We start from the raw sequence: 25,581 nt of genomic DNA, 5'->3' as shown, positions 1-25,581 counted from the left end.
ACAAATAAAAGACATAAAGAAATATTTCTTTCACACAGGAGAAGCATAATCAGCTTATGGTTTGTTTATTTACTACATTTGCAAATTCCACACGTCATGTCACATGTCATGGTTCTGATGCTATCATTTGTTCCCTCGTTTCAAACAAAGAATTTTTAACAGTAAATCTGTCATTACAATCAACTCAGGAACTCAGTAAATGTAGAAGAACAACGCAATACCATAAAGATAACACCTCATAATCAGGCTTCAAAACACACGCTTCAGTAATGCAGCAAATGCATGCCTGGATGAATTATTGAGATTCTTTACTTAGTTTAATCTTTCACATTGTAACATATTTTATAAACTACATCATGTACTTCAAATGTGACTGAAGAGAAACTACTAAAGCCATAACCATGAAATTAATGTTGTCGATTAAAAAGTACAATATTTCCCCCTGACATGTAGTGAATTAGAAATACTAAGTAGCATAAACCCTGAAACACCCGATTAAAGTCATACTATAGATACCAGAATAAAAAACATCTTAAGGACTTAATATTACAATAAAAAAGGCATTTTATTGAATAGAATAAAATAGAAAAAAATGTTGGTAATACTTTAACCCCTATTTTAACATTTATGAGCAGCATATAAACATTTGGTTTGTAGCACACTATAATGTTGTTGTAAACTGATGTGAGGACATTTTAAGTGTTTTTCAATACAGAATCATAAATTCTCCAATTTATCTTATTACTTTGTTTTACTGTGGTGTCATTCATTATCAGTTTATACACCAGCCTTCACTTATGGGTGCCCCCAGGGGGACATAAAGTTCATGAGACATACATTAGAAACACTTCTTATATTTCTTCGTATAACTACATTATCACGTGTTACAAATTATTTATTAACTGTCGATATATAGCTTATAGATGCTTAAAGCGGGACACTATGTAATATACAGTTTGGACATGATCAATGTGTGCATTGTCTGCGCACATGAAGCAGGCAGCTCAGGCCCCTCAGAGGGTCACACCAGTGAAGGTGTTGATTGGCAGTGACAGGACTTTGTCCAGGTACTTGCTCAACAGCCGCTCACGCTCGCTGCTGACACTGAACCTGGACCGGCTGCTGCATCCCGGGTCCAAGCACGGAGAAATCTCTATCCTGTAGAGGAAAGTCATTACAGTGTTTCATACTTTTACCATGCTTAAGGTGAAACAGGACAAGTGTGAAACAAAGATGTTGTGCTGTCATAAAAGACCTTTGGACATCAGTGTATGTCCTGCGAGAGTCCTTGTCCAGACACACAGAGAGTGTTCGGCGCTCCATCGTCCTGATGCTGATGTTTTGAGTTTGGATCACCTTCAATGAAAACAGAAAAGGTTCAGAAAGTTTAACATTAATGGTCAGTTACTTCAAATAATAGCAATAATGATTGAAAATAATCTACTTTGCCTATATTCCAAATAGAAGTAAATATCTTCTTACTGTGTTGTCTCCTGGGTTCACACTGTCAAACCTGACAGTGAGGTAATCCTCACCTGGACAAAGTGACAGGGATTACTCAGCATTTCTGTCTCCTTCGAAGGCCTTACATTAACATAAATCTGTCAGCTAAATATGATTACAAATGCAAAGAAAAGGTAAACCTGATGTTACAGCTGCCTGCTCTGATGTAATCACCACACCATACGTCATGGGCGCCACTCCCTTTACAGCTTCTCGTTTGCTTAAAGAGACCTGTCGAGGATTAAATAGTTATCTGAAATCCTACTGATATGCTAATGCTGTATAGAAAGTGTAACAGTATTAATAATGAGTATTGATAAAAAGGAGTGGACCTTTGTATAACTGACTGAGATGACTGCTCCAAAGACTTCCACTGACCTCCGTCTGCGTGCAGCGGGCTTCTCTGTCAAACACAACGCTGTCTTTATGTAGGTACAGTGTTTGCAGTGTAAACAGTGTTGGCGAGCACACACTCACTCACACACACATACATACACACATAGGAAGAGATTCAGAGACGTACTTGACCATTTTTCTTTAATGTGTCTGAACTCTGGGATGTCTGCCTCCAGATGGGACACAAACAGCTCCTCCACCACAGAACTCACACCACAGCTGGAGAGACTCATCTAAAAACACACACTGTATTCAGTCAAATCAGCAGCGTCAATAAAAACTAAGTGCTGTTGACTTAGTGTGAAAATCCAACCACACTCTGTGTCGTCAACATTTGCATGCATGCACATTTGATTATCCGTACACTGTACCTTAACCGAATAGAGCGGCAGGTTAACTGGCTGCGTCCCACATCGGAGGTAGTAACACAGAGTGTCCAGCAGGAAGAGGTTTTGCTGCGATGGCTTGCTGCGATCAGAGCGCTGCGGTAATTAGGAAGAAGGTATCAGAACAACGCCCATTCTGCTGCTGCTTGTGTTTTGTGTGCTCCCTTTGTGCTAAAATGCTAAACTAAAACTGTAAACATATACTGGCTTGACATCAGCATGTTAGCATTGTCGTCGTCACCGTGCTACTAGCATTTAGCTCAGAGCGCTGGTGTGCCTCTGTTGACTCTTAGCTGTGGTTGGTTACCTTCCCATCCAGTTTGGAGATTAAAGCTTGCAGGCTGTTGATGTTGCTGTTGTACCATGGGTCCACTCTTCCCAATAAGGAGGCCAGAGACAGTCTACCTTCATCCTGGCGCGAGCTAGCCTGTGAGGAACAACAGGTGTTGCAGGGTCATATGGATCTTATACCAGCCAGTCAGTGTCGCTTTGAGTGACTCGGGGTTACTCACAGGTGGACTGTGCGAAGGCTGCACATCAGTGACTGGGATATAGTACAACTGCAGGTTCAGTTTCTTCATCAAAAGAAGATGTTTTGACTCTCTTTCTCTATTGGGTCAAACATGGAAAACATTAATGGACAGCTGTACACACACACACATTTTGCTGCATTTAGAAGACGGTACTCACACAGAAAAACAGCTGCTCACCGAATAGAGTGGTAAGCCCTGGCAAGTCTTCCCAGCACGCGATCGTCCCCCATTACCACTACCCGCGCCGCATGACGCCTGCTGTCCTCTTTATGGACAGGAGAGCTTCCAGGAAATGCCTCTATCTTCTCCCTCACTAGGGTCAGTTTATCTGCTGCCTTCATGTTCTTAAAGGCATTTCGCCGACTGAACGCTGACGTAGGATCTCTGTCCTGAGGTTGCTCTCGGTCATCAGAGTCGCTCTCCTTTCGATGTCTCTCTGTCCCGCTGTCCTCAGAACAATCTGAATCTCTTCTGTCCTTCAGGGCGAAGTCTGCCAGCAGATTCCCTTCAGGAAACATACTTTTAGTGGACATATTACTGCAGGAACGTCTCTTCTGAACAAAAACATAAAGCAGTGGCGGTTTTTGTTTGCTGGGCTGACTCACATAGGTCCTTGTCGTATCTCCACAAGAGGAAGTTGATCTCTGGAAAGGGCATTGTGCCGCACGCGGAACCATGATCTGCTGTGGTTATGTCTGAGTAAACAGGGCAAACATAGCACAGCAATCCCGTCAAAATCTGCTAATACTGATCTGTGCGATAATATCACAATGCAGAACACACACCTTCTTTGGAGGCAGCCAGTATGTCTCTGTATATGTCTTGTAGTTTGTTCAGATAGTTTGCACGACCGCCTGCACCATGTTTTATACTCTGCTCCACGGCTAGAACCACTTCCTGGAAACATTTTTCTACCATGTGGTCCTCTGAAGCCTGAAAAACACAAGAGACACAAGGTTTTAAATGTCAAAATTAAAAATGTCAGTGTCTGCTGGTGGCATCAGGGGATCAACAAAATGACTAGGATTCATCATCTGGAGAACATGAATATATGTATGTATCAAATTTTAATGGCTATTTTTGAGATATTTAAGTCTGGACCAAAGTGGTGGACCAGCCGATCGACATAGACTCACACTGCTCGCATGTCACTTGCCTACCTCCAGAGCCTGAGCCAGTCTTGAGCTTTGGCAGGTCGTCCCCAGCCCCGTCTGCAGCACCCGTAGCACCACATTTTTCTCCATGGTTGGTGTTTTCCTGAGGTAGCTGGACGCCTCCAACTCTGCTCTTATGGTTGCTTCCAGTTGAACAGAAAACACAGCTGGGTCAGCGAGCACAAACACCCTGGAGGACATTAACAGACAGGGAAGGAGGCAATGGTCAGAGTAGAACAGTTTATTTAGTGTTAAAGTCTGCACCATTTTAATACAAGCTGATAGTCATTCAAAGCATATACTCACTTCTCCTGCAAAGGGAAATGCTCATTCCTCAAGTTCTGCTCTGCAATGACTCTCCTCTGATATAAGGAGCCTGTTGAGGGAGGAATTAGTCTATCAAACGTGTTTATTCACAGCATTTTACTGCACTGTATCGTGTGTAGGGGATCTCAGCTTTCTGAAACTGTGTGCATTGATGCATCATACCTGGTGTGATCATTTCCATCTTGATGCTCCTCAGAGTGCTCAGGGCCACTGCAGAGTAAGGCGACGGTAAGATCAGCAGTTTCATCAAACACTCGTACACTGTCTGGTAAAGGCTGGTGGGAATCGTGGCACCTGACTTGAAGAAGGAATACTCCTTATAATATATTTTAAATATTGCATATTGAATTTTGTATTTCCCTCTGCATTTATTTACAACTGTACAAAGCTCTGTAGAGACACACAGGTGTGTCTTACCTGAATGACCACATAGTAGAGAGTGTGCAGCACCGGGATGACGTGCATGTAGGATTGAGATTTAGAAGTCTGTGCCAGTCATCAAACAAAAAGGTGTGTTAATATTTGCTTTCAATCATCAATCTTTTGCAAAATATTCTTGTTCAACAAAAAAAGGAGCACACAGGAGTTAAAAAAAAACTCTTTGTTTTGAGGAACACAAGCTTTTGGAAATCTCCATGAAATTTGAACAAGGAAAGCAGAGTTGAATGAGCAAACCGTGCTAATCCTCTTTAGCTTCTTCTCCAGCTCTTTGAGCAGCACTCGGATCAATGAAACACTGCAGGACGGATCGCTCTCCAACTTCTTCTGAAGACTCCATCGGAGCATTCCTGCAGAGCAGATAGACAGACAGCAGTTTGTGTGTCTGCTGAAGCTAATTTAGCTATTATCTGGTGGAATGTAGCCCACTGTTGATAATTTCACATCATTGTAATTTAACAAATGAAATCGTCTGGACAATAAAGAGAGATCGACCTTGTTATGTGGCCTCAGAACAGGTCATGAAGCTGTAAAAGCTTTGGAGGGAAAATAAAATTGATTTTATTTTTTTCTGTAGACGCTTAAAGGAATCGTTTGACATTTTAAGAAATACACTTATTCGCTTTCTTAGATGAAAATCTTGATACCACTGTCATGTCAGCCCATATGATATATGGCTCCAGCTAGTAGCCGGTTAGCTTAGCACAGCACAGACACTGGATACCGGGGAAAACAAGTAGTGTGGCTCCTTCCAAAGGGAAAATCGATGGATTAAATAACCAATATATGAGTGAGCTTTAGAGGAGCTGTCAGGTGACCTTCAGACTTAGCCAGGCTTGCTGTTTCTGCTTGTTTCCTGTCTTTATGCTAAGCTAAGCTAGCTGTCTGCTCATAGTAACCTTATATTTACTGACATGAGAGTGGCATCATTTTTTTTTTCTTTTTAGCAATGAAGAAAATAAGAAAATGACTTGTTGCACTTAATTTTTTAACATTAAGTGGCTTGTAGTCCTTCAGCTGTAGCTACCTTTCGGTGAAGCACTCTGGCTGTTCATCTCTCTGAGAAGAGCCTGGACGTTGTTGTGCAGGCTGGACTCGCAGTCCACAGTCGAGAGAGCCACAGCAGCTAAAAATGGAGAACATGCATGTGACAAATCCAAATCCAAATGCACTATCTGAGAGAGGCCAGGGCAGACTGTATCTGCTGAGGAGACTCAGGTCTTTCGGAGTGCAGGGGGCCGGCCATCTTCTATGGAGTGGTCTGCTGGGGCAGCAGCATCACGACTGCCGACAGGTTAAGAAGGCCAGCTCTGTCCTGGGATGCCCCCTCAATCCGGTGGAGGTGGTGGGAGACAGGAGGATGATGGCTAAGCCGTCATCCCTGATGGAGAACATCTCTCACCCCGCGCAGGACACTGCCAGCACTGAGCGGCTCCTTCAGTGACAGGCTGCTTCACCCGCGGTGTGTCGGACTTTACAATCGACACTGCTCCCAGTAGACCACACACACCAAATCTGACAAATTCACCCGTTCACTGTGCAATAATGTGACCTCAACCACTGTCTGTTTTACTGATAATATTGTTTATTTTTTCATTCCTTGTTCTGTTTACTGACGCTTCTTGTTATTACATTATCTCCTTTGCTGTTGTAAAGCTCTGGGGTCAACGAATCTTGTCTTATCTCACTGTGATAATAACCAAAGTTAAGTTTACACTGGCAAAACAAGTTTGTGTATTCCAGTCATTTCAAACGATTAAAAGCACTCACCTTTTGGATAGACCATCTTGTCTGCTCTTCAGAATCAATCAAACGAAGCACAACAGCAAATCAAACTAAATTACACTGCCTGCAGTAATCCAGAGTTTTCTTCTCTCATGTCTTCTTCGAGGTTTCTCTGCTGCTACCTGCGAATTAAATAATGCGATGATGGCAGGTTGTGTTTATTGTGTGAGTGACACAGGACGAGTGACTCATAAGAGGAAGTTCAGGCAAGGCAGTCACTTCTAAAAAGGAAGAGCAAAGTAAAAAGAGAGCTGACTGACGTATGCTTTTATTGCATGACATATAAAAACATTTGTAATGTATCACTTCAAAATAAATAGCTTATTTTATTAGACTTCTTTGAAAGCAAGGTTTAACTCTGTCATGGATCAACAGAACGTACACAATAGTAATCAAGTAATCAGTTTTGTGCTACTGACAGCAGATCTTTGAAAAGTAACTAGTAACTTTCTCCATTGTGAGATTAATAAAGTCTTATTTTAACGTCCCTTTGAGACCCCGTGAAATCCTCCAAACAGCAACACCAATATCAAGTAATACACATTTTTACCGTAGAATGTGTTCAAGTGCTGACAGATTTTGGTGCTAAAACAGTCTCTTCCAGTGAGTACAGAAATTGAAGTTGTGATGAGGGACAAAAAAGCTGGAAAACGATCCTCTAAAGAGTTGTTCTCCTAAAAACAACGTGACACACTCTACATCCTGTGTTGCTGTGGAAGCTGCGTATCGCCTAAAGAGTGTGTCAGGGACACGAGGCCGAGAAAGAGGTGATGGGCAGGCAGAGCAGGGAGCAGTAGGACGGGTGCAGAGGCTGGACTTGGCCAGGTGAGGGCTTGTAGGACCTCCAGTCTGAACTGCTTCCTGGTTTGCAGCACAGAGAGACCTCGCACCTGGACATACAGAAGATACAGCACCACGGCATGAAATGTTTCACAAGAAAGATGCGGTTATCTGTCAATATGAAGCTTGAGCTAGCTTAGCTTAGCATAAATCTGCCTACCAGCACCTCTAAAGCTCAGGTTAGTTAGTCAGCCTTAGAGGTGCTGGCAGGTGAATTTTATTGTTGGACAGACTCGCAATATTTGAGCTAAACTAATCTAACCAGCTGCTGCCTAAAGCGCTTCTCATCTAAGTCTCTGCAAGAAAGTGAATTAGCGTATTTCCTCAGGCCACCCAGCAAAAAAGCAAAGAAGACCCAGAGTCGACTCACACTTTGTCAGTTGGATCCCTGCACTTATTTTTAGCTGCGTCATTGTGCCCAGAGTAATACAGGTGCAGCAGCATGATGCATTTCACAAGCCAAGCCTCAAAATGATGAAACCACAAAACCACTTGTAGTGGCATGACTCTGAGGCGTACTTTTTACTTTTACTTACACTAAATAAAGTTTTAGGGGTATGATAGTCGATGATGATGCACTGTTGTACCTGGTGACACTTTGGATGAACTTCTTCTCATCCTGATCCAGACACACAGAAAAAGTTGTCCCATCTTCTCCACCGCTCACCTCCACCTTGTCCACCTTTGCGTGCGATATGGAGATGTGCTGCCAGAGGGCGTGTGGAGGGAGAAGAAGTGTCAGGAGGGGGGAGAGTGGGTGTGTGTGAGAGTATGTTTAGTGTTTAATTTAAACTTGTAAAACCGGCCTTCACCTGTTTATAGCCCTTTTTGGACTTGCAGCACTGCCTCCTCTGGACTTCTGCCATTGTCAGCTGCAGACTTTCTATTCTGGAATCTGGGCAGACAAGAATCGCTATGAAAAGCAGATACAAAAACACACGACAAAAGGCAATAGCTGGTACATGACTGAGAGACTGGGACTATCTCTGCCACACACCTAGCTGCTCAGGTTTCCTGCACGCTTTGTAAAGATTGATCGACGTGCAAACCATGTCTGTCTGGGTCCACTGACTCCTCCCACTAACAGCCACCTGTAATCAGGTGAAGACAGTGCAGTTGGACAAATAGCTCCGAACTTCAATGCATTGTTGCTTGTGTTGCAGGAAATCTGTGGGTGTCAAAGCAGGAACAATACCTTGTTGTAGGCAACACTTAATGTTAAAGGGACAGCCTCCCGTTCTTCATCAATTCCAAACCTCTTGCTGGCAGCACCTACAAACATCCAGGACACATTAGACTATGTGTGTGTGTGTGTGTGTGTGTGTGTGTGTGTGTGTGTGTGTGTCTGCATAGGTCAGAGTGTGACTCACCCATGGCTTTAACAGCTCTGGTTCCAGCAGTGTGCCCGAGCTCCAGAGAGTGAATAAACACTTCCCTTCTCCTCTCTCCTCCAGCCAGGGTCAGCTGTGTGGAGGAAGAAGCCAAATTATTCATTTATTGTTTCACACACGTATTTGAGGAGTGACAAACAGTGTGTGTGTGTGTGTGTGTGTGTGTGTGTGTGTGTGTGTGTGTGTGTGGTGCTCCTCTCACCTCAGCCTGGTACAGCTGCAACAGAACAGGCTGGTCTGCATGTCTACAGTAATAGAGCACCAAGTCGGCCAGCAGGGGAAGCCTCTCCATGCTGCCACTGCTCACTGAGACGTCACCATCTTTACAGGCAGTCTGGTTCACAGGGGACACACATGAATTTCACACAGTATAGATGTGATGAGGGAAAACTGTGCATACAGTTACATAATGACACCTGGTATGAGGTGTCGAGAACCAGCGTTTAATCTGAACTGGTAAAACATCAACCCGGTGTGGGGGTAGATTTTAGCTCCAACAAGGCTTTTTCATGATTGTCTTTGTTGTAATAACATCACATGGTTGTGTCTCTTGTGTTTTCGCATTAGTAATGATTCTTTGTTAATAACAAAATAATTGAAAAGGATTTCCACATTAAGGGACTGTAAGAAAGTTATTTGGGCGGGAACAGGAGCTGAATCTCATATTTGATTTAATAGATGATGCAGTTTGGGCACCGTAATTTTACCCCTCAAACACCAGAATCCACTTAAAAAAAAAAAAAAGTTTAACGATCCTCCACAACATATATAACCCTCCCTCTACTCTGCCTCCTCTTCCTCCTGCAGTCCCTAAGAGCACATTCTTGGTCTGTGAGGTGAGCAGTTTTCTGTCATTATATAATGCTGAATTTAGAAACTCATACAGAGTGAATTAGGTGACAAAGACATCGTTACATTATGTCCTCTCTTGACTTCTTATGTAATGTCTGGACCAGAAAAGGGTGGCGGTGCCAGTAACGTACCTGACAGAGGACGTCTGAGGACAGGCTGAGCAGACTGAGGACGTTCCTCTCGTACCAGGGGTCGATCATACCCAACATCTGGGCAATATCGGTTGTACTGTCCTCCAGTACACTGCCATTACACTCCTGTCAGAGTTAAACAATAAAGGGGCTTTTGTTGTTCTGTGAGAAACCTGTTACCCTGAGCAGTAGACTTGATGGCTTTAACAAAGACTCAGCAGCCACAGGGATTTTTCCCAATGGCGGCCAAAAAGTTGTTCTAATTAATGTTTTATAATTGATCTATAAAGTATTAGTAAGTCATTCTTTAACCATTAATAAAGCCATTAGTTGTAACAGACACCTATTACATGGTCCTGTACTGTACTCAGTAAGTATAGGTATAAAATATACAGTGTATGAAAAAGCTGAATCAGCAGAGATGTGCCAGATGTTCTCACCACAGAGGCACCAGCTCTGGTTGAACTCGCTATCTGCCCTTCAGTCGGTGTGTGTCCTCCTCCTGGGCTTCCTATTGTTCTCCTTTTGGTGGGAACAAAGTAAAACTGCAGTTTGCATGTCTTAGTGAGTCGGGGACATTTACTCTCTTTCTGCTGCAGGTCGCTGTATGCTCTGGCCAGCCTGCCGGCCTCTCTGTCACCTCCAAATACCACCACTTTGACCAGGGTAGGCACCTCTGCCACATCGCCTTCGTCGCAGCTCAGGATCGGCCTCCTGCGCACGCACATATGCTTCTGGGGGGACAGAGGATCCAGGGCAGCAGTGGATGCATGCAGAGGATGAACTTGGCTGCACAGGGACCTGGAGTGTTTGAGGTGCGGCCCAGTTCTTTGAACGTCTTTGGTTAAATCCCCACGAGAGCCCATGCTCTGGACACGGCGGCAAAAGCTCGGGCTGCGGGGAGACTTGAAAAACAGGGAGAAGCGCTCGACGCCTAGAAGGGATCTGGACTTCTTTTTGGGTTTCCTTCTGGGTTTTGGTTGGCTATCTTGTCCATCCTCTGCGTCCTCATGTGCTGTGTCCTCACTGAAGTCGCTTTCCACGCCCGATGAGCCAGACGGCGTGGAGACCACGGAGCAGCTGGAGGAGATGGAGTTCCTCAAGGAAGAGGAAGTGGTGGAGACATGGTGGTTTTGATACTCATGGTCCACTTTGTTTCCCTCCAGTTCGTCTTCCTCATCCACACTGGTGTCGTTATTGTCATCCTCGTCCATCTCTGCTTTAAGGAAACAGTCTGCAGGTGAGTCCAGGTCAGACTCACGTGCGAGAATCTGATTCAGAAAATCTGCATGAATGTACAGAAGAAAAAAAGTTGAGACCAGTTAGAGATGGATCTGTGTTAAATAAAGAAGGTATTTGGAGAGTTGTTCAAACTGAGATAATTACCAAAGTTGTCGTTGTCCCATGTACATGTGTGACATTTGGGGAAGGGCAGCATGAAAGTCTGAACAGCCCCTAATTAGAGGAGGTGATACTCAGATTAAAGAAGCACTACTGTCTGAGAACAAGCTTGAAAAACATGTTCTAAAAATAACAACTCAACAGGAAACAACTGCTCTTCCTCATTTCAACAATCATAATATGTGCTGTAGTCTGTCTATCTCTACTTTGTCCATGGCATTTTATGTTTAGATGCTCTGTCTCACCACTCTCTGTGCAGCCATCAGCGGGAGCTGGAGCTACGAGGCTTTTTACGAGCCTGCTCATGCTGTGTAGCAGACCTCGTCTAGCTGTGCTGAGATCTGCTGTGGAGGCTGCCACCTCCATGCTGTCAGTCACTGCTTCCATAAGCTGCTCCAGCTCCTCAGGCTGCTTCGCCTGGAGGAAGAGTGCGATGTTTGCTATTGTTTATTAAGAGCAGGAAAGAGTTAAGAGGAATTATGCCTCCAAAATATGTGGCATTCAGACATTTAGGCATGGGTCAGTCACCTGCAGGGCTGTGTAGAGTTCCTGCAGATCATGTTTGGTACCCAGAGCAGCCTGAAAGCCGTGCAGGATGAGGATGATAGCGATGTCTCTGCTGGACTGGTGGGTGCTACTCAGCCGCTCGGACACAGACTGGACCTCTGGAGGGACGTCCTCATCTGGGCTCACTAACAGTACCGTACTAATAAAATAAACCCACACATCAAAGGCATATATATGGAGAACAATATCTCAGGATCTCTAGTGTGAACTCCGACTAAGGATGCAGTTTCTGAAGTGCCATAAAGAAAGAGTAGCTTTGTTTAACTTGTTGTCATGGCATTTTTAATAGCTGGCATTACTTACATGGTTTTAGACCAGTGAATCTCAGGGGAAACACCCTGCTCTGTCCGTACCAGTCTCTGAAATGAAATACCTAAAACAGAAGTAGGCAGACGGTTTAGTACGGCTCAGCAGGTAAACACTGTCCCCATGTGGTCACACTGATCCACAAAGAATGCCAGAAGCAAATAAGATACTCCAATGTTTTGCTGAAAAAAATTAGCAATGCCACAGTGTAGAAATACTGTGTTAAAAGTAAAGGCATTTAAATTTTACTAAAGTAAAAGTACACAAGTATTAGCATCAAAATACAATGTACCAGTCAAAAGTATTCTAGTACTCAAGTAAAAGGACAGGCCCATTTCAGAGTGTGGGCTCTATAATAAGACATCACCATTTATAAGTTGATTAGATTTTGTATCAACAATCAGAATCTGCAAAGTAACTAGTAACTAAAGTTACATAAGAAATTAGTAAAATGTACAATATTTGCTTCTGAACTGTAGTGGAGTGGTGTAAGTAGAAGTAAAGAGGTACCTTAAAATTGTACTTACAGTAAGTACAGTACTTCAAGAGAACCACCACTGCTCTTGTCACAAATGTGCTGCCACTGTTAATGCTGTTTAGCATAGTTGACTATATAAATGTGGATATTGTTCCATTAATCCATTAATCTATTTCTTTTGATTAACCTGCTAAGCTGTTAATCAGCTCTGTTTCAACTATGTATCCATTATGAGTAGCTAGCTCTTTAGACTTCTCTGCTCACTTGTAAATTAGTTTCACTCACTCTGAGTGATGTTCAGGTGTAACAGCTGACTCAATATTTTTTAATCAAATCAGTATTTCTTTGTCGTTTTCAAATCAGCTGAGCTTCTCCACAATTTTTTTCATGTACTGTCTGATAATGGCAGAAGTACAGGGGTACAAGCACCCCTGGTGGGGAATCACTCCTTGTACTATACTATCCACACTTGAAAGAAAACAATGAGGTGACATTCTGCCTGTTTCACTGCAGTGAATTAGAGCTTGGGTGCTACCTGGTGCTCTGAGCTCCTGCTGGATGATATACAGCAGGCGTTTACTGGCAGAGCAGCAAGGCTCAGGCCAGGCCAGGAAACTATGGAACAACAGGTAGGCCTCTTGCAGCACGCTGCAGTCTGGAGCCACATGAGGAGTCTGCAAGAAGAAAGAGGAAACGGCTGACCAGGTCAAATAAGAAATAGTGTAATAGAAATATCTTATTGTGTAACCCAACACTAAAGTTTGAAGAGCTTGTGCTTCTTCTTCTACTGATTCTAAATGACAGCTGCTCACTTTCAGGAGGGTTGAAGAGAACAGGAGAGTGAGGGGCACCACCAGTTCATAGCGACACTGCTCCAGCACCTGTGGAAGGTAGAAACACTGAATTGAAACCCAGTCCCATTCATCATACTGCACTGAGCGGTCTGGATAGTGTTGTTTCTACAGCTCTTAACCTCTCTTGTTTTCCTCAGTACTTTCTGCAGAAGGATGCGGAAGTTGTGGGGATCTCTCTTCACAAGTTCCTCCAAACACCAGCGGTTTATGCACAGCCCAGCTACTCGGACAGAAACACACAACCGAATGCTTATTTCTCCTTTTAGGTTTCATTGTGATGAAAGGCAGTAAATGTATATTCCTACATGTTAACGTTGAAAATTCAAAGAGGTGCTGAATGAAAGGAAAATGGTTACACTATTTTCCCTCTTTGCCAAAGTTGTGAATTAAGTTCTATCAGCAAATATTTCAAAATGGATCTTACATAAGGCAGCGTGATGCTCTCTGTCACCCCTCATGTGTGTGTCACTACTTTCAATTCCTATTTGCCTCTGTAAGCTGGACAATATTTTCCTAATAGTTAACCTGTGTGCGTGTTTTGATGTTTTCAGTGGTTAAAAATCTACTTACTGCCTTTTTCATTCAATTAATATTTCAATAAAGTTCAACAACAGTGTGTTAAGACATGTGCAAACTCTTTCCAGCAGCATTGGTTTTAATAAATTGTACTTTCTGCCAGATGTTTAGGTCAGGTTATGTTATCAGAATTCATCTTTCCTGCCTTGTTTTTGAATTATGCTACCGTTAAAGGCAGGTATGAGATATTGTCTTACCGTTCCAGAGTTGTTTGTCGGGAGTGTCAAGACCGAGGCTGCTGAGGCAGCGCTCGAGTACATGCTGGATACGGTCCTCGGTGCACGAGCTCTGCTCCATATTCTGCATCCTCTTCTGCAGAGGCATCATAACATCTACTGAAAAATACAGACGATAAACCGCCAGGAAGTCCCAAAATAACAACAATTACACCCTATTATTGTGGAAATTAAGTCTCTTCATTTGTCCAAACTTCCTATTATTGCTCTTGCGAACACATTATAATCATCATAGTTCCCTTCCAGAAACAATCAAACACAATCCAGAAAAAGAGGCTAACCCGCACAAACAGAGATGCAAACACAAATGTCCACAGCGAGGACGTCAGGGTAGAAAATACAGACTGCCACTTCCTACCAAAGCCAGTGAGTCACAAGCTGTGTGAGTCGACCGGAGATGAGCTGGTCGAAAACAGCAGCCACAACTTCTACTTTTTCATTCTTAAAATCAGCTGCTGACACCAGAAATCATGACTCAAAGGGAGAATGGAAATGAATCTTACAAAAGGACGTCTTCCTATTTGATCCTTATCCTCTGATTAGCAAGCAAAGACAAGTATATGTTTCACAGTAGTAGTTTCATCGTAAAGATAAAAGGATTATTCAGCAACATTGGTTAGGATGCACACGCGTTCAATGACAGAGAACTGAAACCACACAGACCACACGATGAAATGGACGAATTTGAAAACTATAACATTTCTTTGGGCGTAATTAAAGACTGCCTATTGTGATTAATTCAGATCAGACCACCACCAGACATCTCTCTTCATGAAAAGAAACCTCTCAGTATATTTGGCCTCCAGGATGTTGATGTACATACGGCAGCTGGTGACTGTGCCCAGCTGTGGCAGATGTGTCGCTGTGACCAGTGTTGAATAATGTGTATACTGACACAGGAAAACTGGAGTCACCTGTGCCCATCAAAACAGGAAAAGACCTTCCGGGAAGTTCGCAACATTAATCAAGACTTATCTTTCGACTGCCTTCTTAAGACTGGACAGGGGCAGAGACTAGTCCATTTTCATTTGCGTGTGTGTGCATAGTGCTGTAATAGAGGAGTAGTCTCTCTGTGTGTCTCAAGTAACCCTTCATCAACACCAGTCATGTGCCCACTGTGTTCATTTGAGCTGACTTTAAACTGGATGTTATTTAACACTACTAGTTATATAAAAGTGCTTTCTGTTATTATATGTTTTCTAGTTGTCAGTGTTTAGGTTGGTTTGGTCAATTTCTCATTTGTATTACTTGTGCCTAAAACCAGACACATAAGCTATTATTTGTTACTGTCAGCTAGTTAACTATTTAAACCATTTAGCGATTAATTTTAGCTAGCTATATTTCAGCCACGACATATCCATCAATTTTAGCTAGCTAACTATTTCAGCTAGATAACAGGCCTATTTCAACCATTGTCCATTAATTTGAACTATTTCAATGGTTTATCTGCTAATTTCAGCTAACTATGTCAACCAATCAGCTATTACTTTTGGCTTATTCACCAATTAGCCTATCCATTAGTTGTTCGTTTCAGTTGTTATGAATCTTAGCATTGGTCCAATAGCCTACTATTTGAACTGTTTAGCTAGCCATTTCTTCTGTCTTTACTTCTCCACTCACTCGCTAACTAGTTTTCATGAGCATTCAATCACAACATGTGCGTGCTCCAACTGACGCAATGTGGATATAGCCTCAAATGTCCACAATCTCTCCACGAAGCCCCCAAACTTCTTGCTGTAAATCACTTCAGTAGAACACAAAAGACACCGGCCGGCATTATCTTATAACACCTTTTAAATGAAGATCTTCAACCAAGATTGTTCTAACAGTATAAGTTCAAACTCCTGAACTGCAAAAGAAAAAAACCCAAACTGTCTACATGCACATAAACCATGAAGACAAGCATGTCTTGTGTGCAGCAGGGCAACGGAGTCCGCAGCTCTGTGCTCTGCACTGGATATGAAGCTGCTGCAAGCAAGCCTGTCAATTGTCTACTGAGGAAGCATGTGTTACTCCATTGTATGCAGGCTATATTGTCCAGCCCTGCCATGCAAAGGTGACAGTGACTGCCACAATGCAATAAGACTGATCTCCACAGGAGCTTCAAGATGATCTGAACTTGCTGTTTTTGCACATGTGAAATTGGAAAGACGTGAGAGGGAAATAAGAGGTGACACTGCCAGAGGAACAGCTATCCCCTGGATTATAAAGACACCTTGATTATACTCATCACCTTATCTTTCACTAAAGCAAAAAATATTCTACAGAGGTCTTTTTCAGCATCTCAGTAATCAGTAATACTTTACAAATGTGCTCTGTGTCATTCTGAATGTACTGATGCCAGCTGTCAGCAGCATTTAAAAGAAGGGGAACAGGAAATCTGCAGAGCTTGAATAACACTTCGCAGTTAGATCTGATGGAAGTTGTGTAACAGAAGCATGTCCCTACTAGAGAGAATATATGAAATGGTGAAATAAATGAAATGGCACCTCTGGCCAACCTGCGACCGGCAGGGGACATACAGGTAGAAGGAACATACTGTAAATATGTTGACATTTTAGGAAAGCTGAAAAATCTAAGAAGTAGTGAGAGATGCAGCCCTTACCAGTATCTGCAGTTACCAGTGTCCTAGATGATCCCAGATCAGCCACAGCTGAGGCACACCAGAGGAGGGAAACAATACAGAGACCACATCCTCCTGTGCTGGTGCTTTTCAAAAACAGACCCTCCGACTGCAGAGTCAAGAGAGCATGCGCTGCATAACAGGAACTGAATGAGTGTTTATGCCGACGTGGTTTATATAAGACTCTACTAATATCATAGGAGGAGTCTTTGATGTGACAGACCTCATTTGTAGCAAGAGCTTGTTTAGAACAATGTTTGCCTTGTCTGGATTTGATGGTCCAGACTGTTACTTTATATTTATCAAATGCATTTATCTTTAGGGATATGTGGCCTACAATGGGCTATTAAAACCATTCACGATCCTTTACAGCCAGAAGATCACCAGAGGTTGAAATATTGTTTAATCTATTATATTTCTGCTAAATGAGGAATTTAATTGAATTTCAAGATTTATTCCATGTTTCATCGTAAATAATTGATCTGTTGGTTATGGTTCGCAACATGAGTGGAGCCGGTGGTGGGCTCAGGTGGTCTGAGGTGCAGGGGCACCAGCTGCATGTGTTGGGGCACCAGTGCACAGAAAGTTTCGATGAATTTATGTTGAAACAGTTCCAAACCTTGACAAGGTTTCAATTGTTTTATTATGTGAGTATAAGAAGGGGAACAGGAAATCTGCAGACTTGCTGTGTGCGCTGTGTCAGGAAGGAGTGATACCACCTCAGAATGTAAGAATTCACATTCATCTCCTTCAGTTTTCCCATAAGCAGGTGCGGCTGCATGGTGTTGAACACTGAGCTAAAATCAACGAACAACACACGTGCATAAGCTCTGGGGTCCTCGAGGTGTTTGCTGACCAGATGAGTGACGCTATTAGTAGCATCATCAGTGCCTCGACCCTGCTTATAGGCAAACTGAAAGGGGTCCAAGTGTGTATCTACTTCCCTCCTGAGCAGAGTCACCATCATCCTCTCGAAACACTTCATGACTACAGAGGTTAGAGACACAGGCCTGAAGTCATTGTTGACCACGGGACATAGTTTTTTAGCAACCGGAGTGATTACTGATTTTTTCCAGATACTGGAAACTGGGGATGGTGTATGAATCCACAGATCTCTGGAAGTTGGGGTACCAAGCTGCTGTAAGCTCCTCTGCACAGGATTTGAGCAGAAAAGCAGATATCCCATCTGGTCCTGTGGTCTTTTTGGTGCAGACCTGAACATGGATTGGACCCTCTGAGGATGAATCACCAACTTTGGGTCCTACTCAGTTGCTGGAATTGACCTCAGAACCTCCTCACAGTCAGAGGAGAAGTCCTGGGTTTCAAGTCTAAAATAAAAGTCATTCAGCTCTGTTGCCCTCTGCTGGTCATTCAGGGTGCTGAGATGTTTTTGACCAGGAGTCATGTTGGTGATTCTCCTCATAGTGTCCCACATTTGTCTGGAGTTGTTTGCAGTTTTTTTTTCTATTGTCTCTTTGTGTTTCTTTTTAGCTTCCTTGAGCATGTGATTTAGTTTGAGTGGTTGCAGCAAGGGGAGGCCACTTAGGTGGATGCTATTCTTGAAGCATTCAACCAGGTGGTAGAGCTGACTTTCTACACTTGAGGCAGATGGTGTTTGTAACACACAGGCATGGTCACCGGAGCCTGTGTGTGTGGCAGCTACACCTGCACCATCTGCAGGCGACGTGGCTCCATCTCACCTGTCTGAGTGCGTGGAGCCTCCATCACACATGCCCCGGTTGGTGCCTTTTCCTCTTTTTGCCCTGTAAAGAAAAACAAGCACACATTCCATCTGGTGTCAGCTGATGGAGACTCTTTGTAGTGACTGTGTTTCATGAGCTCCAGTGTATTGATGTGTGTAGTGACGTGTCAAACATACAGAAGCAGCACACTTACTCTCTGACCCAGGATTGCGTTCACAGCTGCAGTCCCTTCTTCTGATGTCAACTTCAACACTGGGCCTCTGCTCCTTCATGAGTGAGAGCTCATGTTGCCGCAGTGAAAATGTGAAGATAAGCACAATAATACAAGACATGCGTAACGTTTTTGTGCGTAAACAGGATAGGTTGTTCTCCAAATTCTTAGGAGTTGTGCTACACTTTCAGACCAAGTAGTTTTTGAGGTAGTGTCCTGGGTGGAGTTTTCTTTGCCTATGTTACATGCTTCGCTAGTCCAAGTTTTTCATATATCTGTCAGAGCATCATTCATTGTCAATGCTTTCCTATCCTTTGACTGTCCCCATCCTCCCTTTCTGCTTCTTGTTAATCAGAGAATTAATGTCCATTTTCTACTGATGAGACTTTTCTGATTTGACTGATGGATTCAGCAGTTGTAGTTACTGAATGCGACCATTAGAGGGCAGATCATGTCAGACCATTGCACCATGATTATCTTGTACTTAGTTATACAAATATTATCGATCCAAGTGTGAAATTCCATTAATTTTTTCAATGTGAAAAAGGGGGATAGCACCCAGTGTGTCACACGCTAGTGTCTGGTCTTGATGACGTCAATTAGCCTTTTCCGCTCTTGCTCGCGGCAGTAAACATGGCGAACGGCTAATGAAGTCTGTGAATGCCTTCTGTCCTGAAGACTTTGGATTTGCCTTTCTGAGCGTAATCAAAACATTTTACCTCACTTTTGGCACTCAGGGGTGCGTGTGTAGGGCGTTGCGCTCTACAGATTTTACTTGAATAAAAGGTATGGTCAAGTTTTGCCTCCTGTGCACATGCCGATGCTAACGCGGAGCTAGCTACAAGTGCAAGCTAACGTTACCGGCTAACTTGCCAGCTAAATGCTGCATGATTGCATGAGAGTGAGATATCGGTCACATTGAATACTACCGTAGCTTTATTATGTTTCTAGCCATCTAAAACATCATCCGCGTTTGTTTACGCTGCATCTAATATAGAGACATGTTGCCTTGACTTACACTGTTAACTTTGAGTTAACTTGTTAGCTAACACGAGCAAACCGTCGTACTCAACAGGCCTGCAATGTTTCTTCTTCCAAATATGCGTTATGTTTTTCTTTCATTTTACTAACAATTTTACCAAGAAAGGAATTGCATTGAAATTTATTAACATTTAGCGTTAACGACTGTTGTTATCACTGATTAACTAGATGGAACGGACCATCCTCTTAATGATGCTCAGTTTTCACTTGGTTGCGATATATGGTGAAGCAGTGCATCGCTGTTCTGCGGTGGGTAGTTTCATTTCACTTCACATCACTGCTGCCGTTGTAATACTTAACAGGGTGAAGGAGAAGCACCGGCACGATGGGGCGACGCTCAACCTCCTCCACGAAGAGTGGAAAGTTTATGAACCCCACCGACCAGGCCAGTAAGTACCAACCACAACCAGGAGCTGCTTCCTGTGCCACCAACCTGCTGGATAGCGCCTGAAGGATTACCAGCCTGTTCTTGTCAGATGTCAGAATGATAACTAGTGTGCACTTGTTCTCTGCCTTCCTTCCTTTCTCCTTGCAATAGTACAAAAACACTGTATTTTATTATCCATATCTTACTCATCTGCAATATATAATTTTCCATTGTGCAACTGAGCCATCCTTCTTATATTCATTGTATATAATGTACATCTACATCATTATTCTCTATTTGTTTTCTAGTTCATTGTATCTTACCTTATCTTCCTTCCCTACAGGAAAGGAGGCCAGGAAAAGGGAGCTGAAAAAGGTACTCATTGTCTTGAAACATAAGATGTTAATATACCCTTTCGTTTTAAAGTAAACAGCAATGCTGCTGCGTTGCTAACATGTTGCTTCATTTGTAAATACTCTAGAACAAGAAGCAAAGAATGATGGTGAGAGCAGCAGTGCTGAAGATGAAGGACCCCAGACAGATCATCAGAGACATGGAAAAGCTGGATGAGATGGGTGAGGGGGCTGAACATGTATTTCACTGTTGAACTGGCTTTTGGGCAGTTAAAAGTGCATCTTTATTCGTACACGTGTTCACTGTCCTTACCTATCCAACAGTAAAATTACAAGGATAGTCTTATTTTTAAAGGACTTTAATATTTTTTTTTTTTTGGATTTAATGCTTTTGGACTTTTTAAACATTAATTTATCTACAGCAAGAAAAAAATTCAGAATTTCACATATAAATGGCTATTTTTGCAAGGAAATGAAGCTTATCTATAAAACCTTCAACAGAGTTCAACCCTGTACAGCAGCCCTTACTGAATGAGAAAGTGTTGAGGGACAAGAGGAAGAAGCTACGTGAGACGTTTGAGCGCATAGTCCGTCTATACGAGCGAGAGAACCCCGACACCTACAAGGAGCTACGTAAACTGGAACTGGACTATGAGACCAAACGAGGGCAGCTGGCTCTCTATTTCGACTCAGTGAAGGTGTGTTTGTGTGTGTCTTGTTGGAGTTTTGTTTCACAGCATGAATGAGAGGATGCGTAGGATTTTTGATGACTCTACTCTCATGTGTTTTAAATTCTCTTTTTCAGAATGCAGAGTCAGTGGAGGTTGACAGTATCCCTTTGCCAGATATGCCTCACGCCCCCTCCAATATCCACATCCAAGACATCCCACTACCAGGTGCTCAGCCTCCCTCCATACTGAAGAAGAGCACCTCTTTTGGGTAGGCATTAACCCGTTGCTGAGGGTAAACTCAGTATATGATGCATCACTGTGTGACTGAGGTAATTCTGTTCTTATGCATCTCTCAGTAAAGGGCCTCTGTCGTCATCCTCTGGACCGGTTTTGGCAACAGTGCCAGGCGTGCCACGTTTACCTCCAGGGAGGAAGCCCCCTGGTCCCCCACCTGGACCCCCACCTCCACAGGTCCTGGCACTGTATGGCATTCCTGCTCGGCGAAGTTATGGCACAGACCTAGGTAACACACAAATGCTAATTTCTGCATGCCAATTTTCCTTATAGTTACAATTGCAACTACAGCTGACATTTCCATGTAACATGCTTATGACCCTGTTTGTAAAATGGGTCATAAATATGTACTTGATGGCTGTGTGCATGATGTTATGCTAAAAGACTGAGGCTAAAGCTACATGTGTCTGGCATAACATCAGCATCCTCACCATTTGTTGATCTGTGTCATGCATACAAGGGAGCAGCGTTGTTTCTGTATGTCAATGTAGAGCTAGTTCACCTCAGAGCATGGTATTAAAAATAAAATGTGAAAATACCAATATGTAGGCTAATTAAAATGTTACTCGTCCTAACGTAACCTTTTAATTGTTTTGATGCTTACTATACACTGTACTTGGACAAGCAATACAGTGGTTAGATTAAGGTTTTGCTATATTGTTCGTCTTTTCAAACAGTGTCTTTCACTTTTACAAGAGAGAAGGATTTCATGCATTTATGAGTAATAAGCCATGAGTTTGGAAAATGTAATGCAAGTTTGGTTTAAGCTGCTGTCACAATGCATCAACATGCAGAGAAATGCAAAACTTGACAGGCCTGCCGCTTCCTATTTACAGTTCTTAGCTATGATTGGACAGTTGCAGTTTGGAAGAGGACTTTAGCAATAGTTGTTTGTGTTGCTGCTCACCTTTCTGCCCGTTTCACTGACATTTTTTTTTCTCCTGAGCAGAGCCTTCCATTCCTGGTTTAGAAAAGGATTCTGCCATGGAGTTGGGAAGAGATCGGGACAGTGGCAGTGAGAGCGACAGAGATCGGGATGATGTGGACGACGACGAAAGCGACTCTGAGGAGGACAGTGAAGAAGAGAGAGATGAAGGTGGAGACGGTGACCAGAGAATGAGTGTTGACAGGCAGGATGATGAGAGGGAAAGAGAGGAGGATAGAGACAGGAATGAAAGACATGCTGGTGAGTGTTTCAAAAGCACCTCTGTGTTTGATGAATTTTGTTTATGTATAAGTGTTTTTTTATTCTTTGGTATTTTATTTTGCATACAGTATTATGCAGTAGGTTTTGGTGTGTTTGGTGTAATTGGTGTATTAAAGAGAATTGTGCAATTTGGTAAAAGCACTGAAGGTGATACAGGATGTGTTTTCTGGGAGATGTGGAGGCGGTCTGCGATACACAGTGGCAAATTATACAGATTACTATTTGTATTCTTACACTAATTTATGCTTTTGATTAATGTGTTAACGTGTCACCACTTTAGGTCGCAGTGTACGCTTTGCGGACATGCCTGCAGAGGCCCCCCGTGAGGGAAAGAGGAAGAAAAAGAGGATGGTGAAGAGGACCAAGGCCATTACACCCCTGCAGGCCATGATGCTAAGGATGGCAGGTACTGTGGTGTAGTAATGTCTTTGTTGCATACTCACTAAGCTATTACACCTTCATTCCTATTTATGGCACCTTGTATTTTTTTTTTTCATCTTCAGGTCAGTCAGTTCCTGAAGAGGAGGAAGAAGAAGAGGTAGAGGAGGAATATACAGATGAATCAGACAGCTCAGACATCGAGGACAGGGGACCACCAGGTGACAGCCAGCCCCATCTCATGGCCAGTCAGCGTCTACCCCCTCCTGCTGGGCCGGTAGGACAGCAAGGGCCTCCACACATGCAAGGCCCACCAATGGCTGGGCCTCCACCACTGGGTCCACCCCCAGCACCTCCAATGAGGCCTCCTGGTCCACCCTCTGGCCCGCCTCCTGGCCCCCCACCAGGTTAGCAAAAGCATTTATTAGCTGGAATGCATCAATTCTGAACTGGACACTAGAATAAATCCATGGACCTTTTGGTTTAAGGATGTGCTGGTTGTGCTCATTGTCCACATGCACACTATGCCTCATTTTGACTAAATCCTGTTATCTCAAGGCGCTCCTCCGTTCTTGAGGCCTCCTGGTATGCCTGGAGGCATGAGGGGACCAATGCCTCGTCTTCTGCCTCCTGGACCTCCACCAGGTCGACCCCCAGGCCCTCCACCAGGCCCTCCTCCTGGCCTCCCTCCAGGCCCCCCGCCACGAGGACCCCCTCCCAGACTCCCACCCCCAGCACCACCAGGTAGGCATAAAAGCGAGGGTATATAATACTATCAAAATGTAAACCGTGTATGTTTAAACTGCTATTTTGTGTGTGCATGAACACGTGCTCAGCAAACGTGACATAATTCTTTGTCAAACCGCATTGCCAAGAGGAGTGTCTCATACATTTCTTAACAAAATACGTCTGTTTCATGTCTTTTTACAGGTATCCCACCTCCTCCTCCAAGAGCAGGAGGACCTCCACGTCCACTTGCCCCACCACTTTCCCTCTTTCCTCCACCTCTCAACGCCAACGTGCTCAGTGCTCCTCCAAACATTGTCCAGCGGCAAAAAGGCTCAGGATCCAACCAGGATGGTTCACAGAGCAACCTGCCGCCCCCTACCATGCCCATGCGACCGGGTGTCATGCAGATGCCTCCTCCCCCAGGCACAGCTGCCGCCCCCACAGGCCCCAATCCTGGCAGCAACCCCCCCGGCCACCACCACGCAGCCACCATCGAAAAGCGAGCCAACATCACCTCTGTTGCAGCTGCTGGAGGAGGCCTGGCAGCGGGTGCTGGCTCTGGTGGGGCCACCATCTCTGCCAAACCTCAGATCATCAATCCAAAGGCGGAGGTCACCCGCTTTGTGCCCACAGCACTGAGGGTGCGAAGGGACAAGAGCGGAGTGATGCCCGGGGCAGCACCTGGGCCCATGGAGAAAGCAGGGAGTGGTGTGGGAGGAAGGAGGGGAGATGACGGCATGGGAGGTGGACAGGGGCAGAAACAGCAGGCAACAGCTGCTCACATGGGCTTGGTCAACCCAGCCCAGATGGGTGCTGTGTCTCAGCCTAGCATGAAGACTAAGGACCAGGTGTATGAAGCCTTTATGAGGGAGATGGAGGGACTCCTCTGAGACTCGAGATGGCTTTAGGGCCGATGTTGGGTGGGGCGTTCTGAACGAAAGCAGTGTGTTTGTTTTCTGTGTTTTCTGTGCACAGTTCTAGAGGTAGCTGTCATCAAGGCAGTTAGCTAGATCAGTTTCTCTTTAGTAAACCAAGGAAAGACCGTGACGCTGTCAGCACTGGTCTCAGCAGGCTCATCTTCATTTGATCTGGACTATTATTTGTTGAATCAAAGTCGATTTGGTGTATGTAAGTAATTTGATTATATATGTAATTGGATACATTTAGATTTGTTGCTGTTCTACTTGACAACTCTTGACACTATTCTCTGCACTGAATAGAAAAAATAGCCAGAGACTACCAAGTGCTCTTTGGCTCGAGTATGGTTTTTTCTTTTTCTTTTTTTTTTTTTACACATGTGTTTTCCCCCCAGTCAGCTATTTTTGATTTGCCATGACCAGAAAAAGCATTTTGTATCATTTTATGACTGACTGTTTTATTGGTGATCTCCCAAACACGCTGGATGTCGTATTAAAGGTGTGGAATGTTTGTCAACCTCTGACAAAATGCTACATGTCTGAAACTGCAGCTAAATAAATACGTCATAAACTCTTTTTCACCTCATGTTTCAGTGTGATGTAATGAAGGAAACATAAGAAGCAACACAATGACAAATTCATATGTATAAGCATTCATTTCGAGGTGCCTTATATCTGGGAAAATTCTGGTGATTGTAGGATTTAGTTTTTTTTTTCTTTCTCAGAGCCAGTTAAAAAAACACTTTAAATATCTAACATCTAATTTCAATCTATTTTTAAGTTTTAGGTGGTGGATATCTCGTTGTGCTGTATTTGTTTATAAACGTCTAAAGTTTAACTGCGGGCTGATGTCTAACAAGGACGTATTAAAAACGACAATTCCCGTCATCTATTGCGGTTTAAGCTTGCGCTCGTTTCCGCATCTGCGCGTTG

At 43.6% G+C, this 25,581-nt stretch overlaps 3 protein-coding genes across 13 annotated transcripts; 1 reads left to right on the top strand and 2 right to left on the bottom strand.

Annotated features, from left to right (window-relative positions):
* Positions 1-69: 69 nt before the first annotated feature.
* On the bottom strand, positions 70-6,687 carry pik3r6b (phosphoinositide-3-kinase, regulatory subunit 6b). Of its 5 annotated transcripts, none has more exons than XM_041957254.1 (19): positions 6,508-6,687; positions 5,765-5,863; positions 4,975-5,087; positions 4,717-4,785; positions 4,462-4,597; positions 4,279-4,348; positions 3,979-4,162; positions 3,604-3,751; positions 3,424-3,513; positions 2,996-3,323; positions 2,798-2,894; positions 2,593-2,712; positions 2,271-2,381; positions 2,027-2,132; positions 1,836-1,906; positions 1,644-1,734; positions 1,483-1,535; positions 1,256-1,356; positions 70-1,158 (listed from the first exon to the last, which is right to left on the bottom strand). In XM_041957254.1, the coding sequence occupies exons 1-19, from the start codon at positions 6,521-6,523 to the stop codon at positions 1,014-1,016; spliced, it is 2,148 nt and encodes a 715-aa protein (XP_041813188.1). In that variant the 5' UTR covers positions 6,524-6,687; the 3' UTR covers positions 70-1,013. The 5 variants fall into 5 exon arrangements, 4 of the variants coding, with proteins under 4 accessions (XP_041813188.1, XP_041813189.1, XP_041813190.1 ...); XM_041957255.1 differs by lacking the exon at positions 6,508-6,687 and adding an exon at positions 5,233-5,273; XM_041957256.1 differs by lacking the exons at positions 5,765-5,863; positions 6,508-6,687 and having other exon boundaries at positions 4,462-4,593; positions 4,975-5,016.
* An 87-nt stretch (positions 6,688-6,774) lies between these two features.
* On the bottom strand, positions 6,775-16,888 carry LOC121620658 (phosphoinositide 3-kinase regulatory subunit 5-like). Of its 7 annotated transcripts, none has more exons than XM_041956804.1 (18): positions 16,760-16,888; positions 14,116-14,253; positions 13,462-13,562; positions 13,301-13,369; positions 13,024-13,162; positions 12,008-12,077; positions 11,666-11,843; positions 11,383-11,554; positions 11,123-11,191; positions 10,177-11,021; positions 9,737-9,862; positions 8,956-9,087; positions 8,733-8,826; positions 8,558-8,634; positions 8,360-8,453; positions 8,175-8,257; positions 7,950-8,068; positions 6,775-7,412 (listed from the first exon to the last, which is right to left on the bottom strand). In XM_041956804.1, exons 2-18 carry the CDS (start codon positions 14,243-14,245, stop codon positions 7,265-7,267), a joined length of 2,646 nt encoding a protein of 881 aa, XP_041812738.1. In that variant the 5' UTR covers positions 14,246-14,253; positions 16,760-16,888; the 3' UTR covers positions 6,775-7,264. The 7 variants fall into 7 exon arrangements, with proteins under 7 accessions (XP_041812738.1, XP_041812743.1, XP_041812742.1 ...); XM_041956809.1 differs by having other exon boundaries at positions 14,116-14,230; positions 16,760-16,861; XM_041956808.1 differs by having other exon boundaries at positions 14,116-14,250; positions 16,760-16,858.
* Positions 16,889-19,308: 2,420 nt separating this feature from the next.
* On the top strand, positions 19,309-25,212 carry LOC121620942 (WW domain-binding protein 11). The gene is made up of 12 exons (XM_041957196.1): positions 19,309-19,477; positions 20,035-20,121; positions 20,443-20,474; positions 20,581-20,674; positions 20,954-21,150; positions 21,258-21,391; positions 21,480-21,646; positions 22,367-22,603; positions 22,905-23,030; positions 23,128-23,409; positions 23,561-23,746; positions 23,933-25,212. The coding sequence occupies exons 2-12, from the start codon at positions 20,058-20,060 to the stop codon at positions 24,619-24,621; spliced, it is 2,208 nt and encodes a 735-aa protein (XP_041813130.1). The 5' UTR covers positions 19,309-19,477; positions 20,035-20,057; the 3' UTR covers positions 24,622-25,212.
* Positions 25,213-25,581: the final 369 nt, after the last annotated feature.

The sequence above is a fragment of the Chelmon rostratus genome, chromosome 17 (genome assembly GCF_017976325.1).
Source record: "Chelmon rostratus isolate fCheRos1 chromosome 17, fCheRos1.pri, whole genome shotgun sequence".
NCBI lineage: Eukaryota > Metazoa > Chordata > Actinopteri > Chaetodontiformes > Chaetodontidae > Chelmon > Chelmon rostratus.
The sequence above is the reverse complement of the archived record's forward strand: the minus strand, read 5'-3'. Positions and strand labels throughout refer to the sequence as shown.

Excerpts from the sequence above, each read along its gene's own strand:
- pik3r6b (XM_041957254.1), bottom strand. Across the intron at positions 4,349-4,461 it reads GATGGAAATGATCACACCAG|GCTCCTTATATCAGAGGAGA; the intron begins GTATGATGCATC and ends CTCCCTCAACAG. Across the intron at positions 3,324-3,423 it reads GAGATACGACAAGGACCTAT|GGAATCTGCTGGCAGACTTC; the intron begins GTGAGTCAGCCC and ends TGTTTCCTGAAG.
- LOC121620942 (XM_041957196.1), top strand. The coding sequence starts at position 20,058 with ATGGGGCGACGCTCAACCTCCTCCACGAAGAGTGGAAAGTTTATGAAC. Across the intron at positions 21,392-21,479 it reads AAGAAGAGCACCTCTTTTGG|TAAAGGGCCTCTGTCGTCAT; the intron begins GTAGGCATTAAC and ends TGCATCTCTCAG. Across the intron at positions 23,747-23,932 it reads CCCACCCCCAGCACCACCAG|GTATCCCACCTCCTCCTCCA; the intron begins GTAGGCATAAAA and ends GTCTTTTTACAG.
- LOC121620658 (XM_041956804.1), bottom strand. The coding sequence starts at position 14,245 with ATGATGCCTCTGCAGAAGAGGATGCAGAATATGGAGCAGAGCTCGTGC. Across the intron at positions 13,163-13,300 it reads TCTCTTCAACCCTCCTGAAA|ACTCCTCATGTGGCTCCAGA; the intron begins GTGAGCAGCTGT and ends TTCTTCTTGCAG. Across the intron at positions 7,413-7,949 it reads TTCATCCAAAGTGTCACCAG|GTGCGAGGTCTCTCTGTGCT; the intron begins GTACAACAGTGC and ends CTGTATGTCCAG.